The sequence below is a fragment of the Nicotiana attenuata genome, unplaced genomic scaffold (assembly GCF_001879085.1).
Source record: "Nicotiana attenuata strain UT unplaced genomic scaffold, NIATTr2, whole genome shotgun sequence".
Classification (NCBI taxonomy): Eukaryota; Viridiplantae; Streptophyta; class Magnoliopsida; order Solanales; family Solanaceae; genus Nicotiana; species Nicotiana attenuata.
The window spans coordinates 245,413-253,873 of record NW_017670629.1 but is presented as its reverse complement, the minus strand read 5'-3'; the positions used below and the strand labels follow the sequence as shown (position 1 = coordinate 253,873).

Here is an 8,461-nt window from a genome sequence, read left to right as displayed (position 1 = left end):
TCAAAACCCCTAACAACCCTAGAAGTGGCTTCTAAAGTGTTGTTAGCTCACCCTGGTAGGACAAATTTGACAACCCAACCTCTCGGCAGCCTTCTCGTCAATAAAGTTATGTGTACTAACTCCATCAATTAAGATTTGAATTGGACTCTTCTCACTATATCCAGTGACATGAATGGGCTCCTTGTAATCCACTTAAAGCACATAGGGATATCATAGGAGTATCTCCTTCCAGAGCTGACCATTCTTCACTAGAAGGACCCCCTCAGATTCCTGCTTAACAACCTCTCCACATTCACCTTTTGATACTTCTAGATCCATCACAAATAATTATTTAGGTAGGTTACATTTATGACCAGCAGTGTATTTATCATCACAAAATAAGCAAAGACCCGTGCCCTTCTAGCCTGCATTTCTGCAGGAGAAATAGTTCTCCTGTTTCTAGGGACACTAACAGTGGTTGAAGGAGGTAAAGCCAGTCTAGGAGTGGAGGTAATAGAACTAGGATTATGTTTGAGGGTAGGTGGCTCATAGGATGGCTTTTTGAGGTGAGTATATGACACAGAAGTAGTGTTACTCCTTAGGGCTCTAGCATTAGCAGCTAAGGTTGCTTCAGCTAATCTAGCTAGGCGATAGGCTTTGGACAAGGTCTGAGGTTCATGCATCTTGACAGGGTTCACTAATTCCTCCTTCAATCCTCCTAAAAAACAAGAGATCTCCTGGCTAACAGTTAGGTCACACTTAAATAATAGCCTAGCAAAAGCAAATTGAAACTCCTTCACTGACTCGGTCTGCTTCAGTTGCTTCAGTTCTAGCATAGGATCAGTATACTACTCACTAAATGTTTCAATCAAGGCTTCAATATACTCATCCCATGGTGGAAGGATAGGTGAATCTCTGTATTTCAAATAAGATTGATGCCAAGCTAGAGCATCATCATCCAAATTCATTGATACTATACTGACTTTCTGATTTGCAGCAGTATTGTCAATAACAAAATATTGATCAATTCCATACAGTCAGCTTTCCAAATTTTCACCATTGAATCTAGGAAATAGCAGATTATGACCTCGATTGTTATGAGCATAGACTAGGCCCTAAAATTCCCTGACCTGATTGCAGCACATTGTCTCGACCCTTGGAGGTGGAACTGCTGTCTCTTGACTGTTGATGTAATTGCATTCCATCGATCGAGTTTTTGAGGTCGAGCTTCTACACCGGGAGCATATGACTTTGACCGTATACAATTATGTTGACTTTTAACTTGTGTTATATCGTCCTGTGGTAATAAGAGAAAGATCTGAAATGGGAAGCTCTCAATATAAAAGAAGTCAGCAAAGAATAGGGGAGAATCGAATGCCAAGTGGGGTGTAGTTTGTCATGAAGTTGGGTGAGTGAACTATACTTGTTCGTTGATTTAAGGGAAGCACTGGGTGTAGGAATACATTTTGAAACCTACCAAGCCTGTCTAAATTTGAACTTGTTAAAAAGTGATGTATTCATTTTAAATAGGTATGATTCTACTCAACTAAAGAATTGCATCTCGGCATGGCATATGTACAACCCAATCTCAAATTCATGAGACGATACATAATAATAGTTTACGATAGAAGAAATCATCGTCGTACTGTCCTTAGTGCATGCAGGCAATTGCCACTACTGCGTACATTCTTTTTCTTAAAGAGAGGAGGTTAGATATGAATGGAGCAGAACATGCAACATGTTGCTAATTGCTAGAGGAATTAATTCATTGATCAACCAATATACATTACACGGACAGAATGAGTTTGTTTTACCATTTTTAAAAGCCAATGAGTAATTCTCATTGATGATTCTAGTCTTAATAATGATTCCTGATCGTAATGCATCATGGTCACAATAAAATGCTAACACAGTTGCAGCAGAACTGGAAAAATTTAAAAACCATAAGCATCCACGTATTAGGTTATGCGTTCGTTCCTAATGAGACATTAACAAGTCCCGAAAATCAAGATCCATAATAGCATTCTAATTTTACCCGTTGCAGTTCCGAGTCTTTTTACAGTAATCTACTCCAAATCTTCAAATCCAGTAATCTAAGAGGAAAATTGTCACTCAAACATTATTCAGTCGAAGAAAGCAATAGAGGAAAATGAGAGAAAGCCTCTCTCATGCAAAGAAATATTCTATCGGATAGAAGCAGTGCATTAAGATGCATGGGATCGGAGCACAACAGAAGCAACACTGCATCTGAAATTCTCTTCTTCATCATGGTCAACACACCACACTCATTACTACTTTGCTATAGAATAAGGGCCTGCCACAAGTAGATAATTGAAGTTCATTGATCAGAATATATATACAACATAAGTTGGTCCATTCGCCACAAAATTTATTGCACATTACTATTAACAAGTCCTAGCTCGTTATTAGGTTATGTATAAAGAAGCCTTATCCCTATGCCCACCGTCCACACCATTGCACTACATATTCCTTTCTGCTGCCAGAAAAAGTTCGATCCACTTAAATCACTAGGTTAAGCACAAAGAAGGCTTATTCCTTTATGCTTTGGAAAATGTCCATTTGATCATAACGACGTCTCAATCCCATTCTAGTTAGGATAAATTATATGAGTACTCTATATATGGGCTGAACCAAGGGAGAGAAAAAGCAAGAGCAGCCTAATTTCTTGGTTAAGTAAACTGCCTCTGAAAGCCATAACAATGGGCTGCCTAATGTCTGTTGACTGCTGAGTTTTCTCAGCAGTTAATTATAAGTTTAACTATTACTGTGCCAAATTACTAAAATGACGCATAGACATAGTGTTGATGCTTTTGCTGGCACGTTGTTCTCACTAATTCATGCTAAGCAAAGGAAGTTTTTTCAAAAGGATTTTCCCATTGCTGTTGACAAAATTAAAAGGTAAAAGAAACGACATCTGAGATCTAACTTATTCACTTCATTCAAAGCCCAAATTCATCCAGTAACACTAATGTCAATTACTCAATCAACTATACTTCAATCCAAAAATCCAGCAAAACTTAATACTATAGGTAAAACGAAAGGGAGAAGAACTCGGGCAGAGGAGGATATTTCAGTATACATTCCATTATTTACACAGTAAACACCCTTTGAAATGATATATACGAAGAACCTTAACATCTGCAGAGAAAGTCCGGAAGTAAACTAACTAAAAGAACATACAAGGAAAAGAACAAAACATAATATTTAAACTAGGAATCTGACAAGATATACCTAAGTATATCAAGCCCATGAGTTATCAAAAGCAGCCGAAGTAATCGCCTGAGTGAATTCCTGAAAACTGATCCTGCCATCTCCATCCGTATCAGCTTCTCTGATCATACCAGTAAGCTCTTCCACGGTCAAAGAATGTCCAAGCTTAGCCATGGAATGAGCCAACTCAGCAGCCGTTATATACCCATTTCCGTCCCTGTCAAACATCTTAAAAAGCTGTTTCAATTGCTCCTCCGTGTAAGGGGACTTTGCAGGAAGAAGCTCCGGTGCAACAAGTGAAACAAACTCTGAGAATTCAACAAGGCCATTGTCATTTTTATCGGCCTTTTGGATTAATGTGTCAAGCTGATCAGCACTTGGTTTTAAACCAAGTGACCTCAATAGCGCGCCAAGCTCGAGTTGGGTCAGACTCCCATCATCATTTCTGTCGAACGACCGGAAGATTTCTCGCAGTTCAGCCAACTGCTCATCATCTAACTTCACAGGTTCTTTATTGCTCATATTTTTCTCTGAGGCAATAAAGCAAACAGTTATAGGCCCTGTACGATTCTTGAAAATCAATATCAATGGGTTTTTTTCCTTCAAAAAAGGGAATTGGGAACTTTTCGGCAGCAGATTCAAAAAAAATGGTTTTTCGCTATTCGTGCCGTCCTCTTCTACTGACTTATTGACTACTCTTTAGCTGATAACTTTTTCTTGTTGGACTTGGTAATGGATCCACCAAATTCGATAGATTTACAAGGAGAAGCTATACCTACGAAATGCGAGTCCCAAGTTGAATTAGTTATCACTTCTTATATTGTTAAGAAAGTTAATTATACTGTCTACTGGTGAAATGAATATTATTTTAACATGATGATTTGTATAACAAAAAGAAGAATGTTCGGGACATCTTTTTTCCTTTTTTGAGCCAGTAAAAAATGATAGTCGTTTATATTTTCTTGTCTACTCTTTCAACTACCATATAATTAAAGGCTATATGTCATTGATTGCGATATTCCAATTTACTTATTATATTTAAATAAATTCTTGAATCAGAACAGATGATTCAGTTATTCAATACGTTATAGATAATTACAACAAAATGTTGTCATTGAGACCTTGTTACAGAGGCGGATCCAAGATTTGAGGCTTATGGGTTCCTACCATAATTTCAGATTAATATGCAATAATAACTGGGTTCACAATAAGATATTTATCAATATTTGGTGAATTTCTTAATATAAATACAGAGTCTACGCAAGAGTTACTGGGTTCCTGAGAACTCGTAATCTATACACTAGGTCCGCCCCTGCCTTGTTATGGTGATAAGGTTAGTGCTGATATGGATTGATACTAGTAGTAATATTTTTCAAAAGACCAAACGCTTCAACATTTGAGATTAACATACTCGAATTTTTTCAGTCTGTACCTTTTTTTTTATGTACAAAAGTCAATATTCCTCTTTTATTTTAATTTATTTATGGACAAGTAGGATTATCATGATGAACACAAAAATATTAAATTGAGAAGAGGAGGAAATGGGGGCAAAATGGCAAAAAGTTGCGCCACAAAACGCGGGAGTTTCGTGATGAAATTAAGAGCACGTCGTTATTAGGAGATAACTAGTAGTCGTACCCGCGCGATGCGCGGTCAGTATTAAAAAATTAAATTAAATTAAATTATGATAGGGCTTGTTTGATCTTATTAGATTGTATTGCTTTAATAAAATTCAATTGTCATCTTACTTGTCAATACGATATACCCAATAATGAAATCTCTATTAAATCAAAGGTACTTATATAGTTAGTGAATAACTTTTTTGTTCTATATATATTTTTTTATTATATTAACCAATATTTAATATTCACTTTCTTTTTGTCATATATGAGAAGATTTATAATTTATTACTGTTGAAATATTTTTTTTATTTTAAATTTTATTCTATTGTTCTTAATAATATTATCTAAATTTTAATGAACAAAATCTCTATTAAACTAACGGGACTTATACAGGGAGCGCATTGAATAACTTTTTTGTTATGTATTTTTCTTTATTATATCATCTAACATTTAATATTATTACATTGTTAATAGAAAGTTTTATTAGCATATTACTTTATTAAATATTTTTCTCTGAAAGTTTTTTATGTCTTTATTTTCGTTTTATTTATTTTAAAATAATTTTTAAAACTCCAATTTGAAACTACTCCCAAATTTGAATTGGTAATTCATTATATTTTTAATTTCATTTTTTATTTTAAAATTATTTTAAAACTCCAACTTGAAACTACTTCCCGATTTGAATGGGTAGTTCTTCTCTTTTTTCATTTTTTATAGTTATTTTTTTTCCTTTTATTTTAAAATAATTTAAAAACTCCAACTTGAAACTACTCCCACCCAATTTGAATGGGTAGTTATTTTTTTATATATTTATTTTTCGTTTTTTTATATTTAATTATAAGATATCTATATTTATTACTCCAAATAAAGTAACCAATTAATACATACATACATACATACATACATACATATATTAAAAACTATATATGTTCCTTCCACCCAAAACATATTACCAATATTTACTCAAGTAAAAAAGATTATTCTAATTTCAATTTTGATAGACAATAAATATCGGAATAAATTTAGAAAAATGATACTTGGGAAATGTAAAAAGAGTAGACAACACCATACTTAAGCTTTTAATTTTAGAGGCTTGGAAATGGTCGTTGTTCTCATATTTCATTGTTTTTCGAACTAAAATGTGAATAAATAAAATAGCAAATTAATCATTAATAGCGCCGCACTAAAGACTGCGAAATACGCTAGTAAAATACATTGAGCACAATCTCAAATGAAATTATAGCCTTAGTGATGGCTTCATGACTGAGCAATCTTTTGTAACACTTATAGAGATAACGCAGAATTAAATAATTTGTAGCAAACAACACTTAGTCCTCCAACAAAGATAGACACGATATGACAAAGAATGAACGCAATGAAAAAATGCACCAAGCAATTTATTGAAGGATGTTTCCTCAATAGGTTATGAATTATAGCAACAAATTACTAATATTCCTGAAAGAGAGACGGATAGTGAAAGTCACCTGAGTTTTTTACAAAAAGCAGCAGCCAAATATTCTGCAAGAAGTGGTGAAAATTTGCCAAATATTCTGGAAATGTCGCTACATTGAAGCCTCAAACACTGTTATTTTTCGTTCCATTAATATGCTTAACGTTTCTTTCCTAATCGTCCTTCTCAGATTCCATGGAAGGGGAGTTCTGATGATGGTGGGTATATTTTAGGGCTTCTTTTAAATACAGCAGTTTGGTGAAGATTCTGGTCTAAGCAGTTCCCTTCTTTCTACAACAGTTTATTTCGGTTAGTTACAGTTTTAAAATTTCTGTAAATACCGGACACAAGTGAACGTGGGTTCATGGATTGTGTATGGCTATCATATTTATCTTTTTATTTTAAATTTTAGTATTACTTAAAGGTTAGAAAAAAATAGCATAAATACTAGCCGTTAAATATTGTTGAAAATATCCTAAATTGTTTAAATTTTGTCTTATAAGATGTGCCAAATGGCAATATATTAAGCTTCTACTTCGTTAAAAATAAATACTTGTCATGTTATGGTAATAATACTTGGCATCATGGCATTGTTTTGCCTCTTTTTTTACTTTATTTTTAATATAGATAGATTCTTCGTGAAATACTTTGTAAAATAAAATTGCAATTGTAAGTCTGTAAGATTATATAAATAAAATTTTAAAAACGGTTAATTCCAAATGTGGGAGAAAGTAATTAATTTTTTGGAATTGTCAGGTTTAATAAATAAATAAAAAGCAAATAAATTTTGAATTGACAGTTTTTTATTTTTATAATTTTAGTTTATTATTTTAAAACTCCAACTTGAAACTACTCCCACCCAACGTGAATGTGTAGTTATTTTGTATATATTTATATTTTCAATTTTTTTATCATAACTAATTATGAGATATCTGTATTTATTAATTAAAATAAAGTAACCAGTATATATATATNAAAATTAGGAACAATGTCTTAACATTACATGTGTCAATAGTTTGTTCTGCCATTTGGCTTCATGAGAGGCTTTTTTCTAGCTTTTAATTATAGATAGATATATAGATATAGAAGACTTGGCTTAAGGAGAGGGCTTTATCCTCTCCTTTTAATAATATATAGAAGATATATAGAATATAGAATATTAGAAAGAAACTACTCCCCAATTTGAAATGGTAATTTTTATTTTTTTAGTTTCATTTATTTATTTTAAAACTCCAACTTGAAACTACTCACCGATTTGAATGGGTAGTTTTTCTTTTTCTTTTTTCGTTTTTTATTATAGTTAATTTTATTTTTCTTTTTTTTTATTTTAAAATAATTTTAACACTCCAACTTGAAACTACTCCCACCCAATGTGAATGTGTAGTTATTTTTTATATATTTATATTTTCGATTTTTTTTTATCATAACTAATTATGAGATATCTGTATTTATTAATTAAAATAAAGTAACCAATATATATATATATATATATATATATATATATATATATATATATATATATATATATATATATATGGTAGTTTTTTATTTTTTATTATTTTCGTTTTTATAGGTATTTAAATTCAAATATAATAAGTAATAACTAATTATTAACTAAAAAACTAATTATGCCATGTGGCTTTTTTTTATGCTGCCACTTGGCTTAAGGAGAGGGCTTTATCCTCTCCTTTTAATAATATAAAATATAGATATAGATATAGATATATAGATATAGATTTCATTTTTTTAATTTTAAAACTCCAACTTGAAACTACTCACCGATTTGAATGGGTAGTTTTTCTTCTTCTTTTTCGTTTTTTATTATAGTTAATTTTATTTTTCTTTTTTTTTTGTTTTTTTTTTTTAAAATAATTTTAACACTCCAACTTGAAACTACTCCCACCCAATGTTAATGTGTAGTTATTTTTTATATATTTATATTTTCAATTTTTTTTTATCATAACTAATTATGAGATATCTGTATTTATTAATTAAAATAAAGTAACCAATATATATATATATATATATATATATATATATATATGTGTAGTTTTTTATTTTTTATTATTTTCGTTTTTATAGATATTTAAATTCAAATATAATAACTAATAACTAATTATTAACTAAAAAACTAATTAGTAACCAATTATGCCATGTGGCATTTTTTTAGGCTGCCACT

The 8,461-nt window shown here is 31.5% G+C and overlaps 1 protein-coding gene across 1 annotated transcript; it reads right to left on the bottom strand.

Moving 5' to 3' along the window:
• Nucleotides 1-1,922: 1,922 nt before the first annotated feature.
• Nucleotides 1,923-4,136, bottom strand: LOC109241689 (probable calcium-binding protein CML18). The gene is made up of 2 exons (XM_019408453.1): nt 3,232-4,136; nt 1,923-2,293 (listed from the first exon to the last, which is right to left on the bottom strand). The coding sequence occupies exon 1, from the start codon at nt 3,730-3,732 to the stop codon at nt 3,241-3,243; it is 492 nt and encodes a 163-aa protein (XP_019263998.1). The 5' UTR covers nt 3,733-4,136; the 3' UTR covers nt 1,923-2,293; nt 3,232-3,240.
• Nucleotides 4,137-8,461: the final 4,325 nt, after the last annotated feature.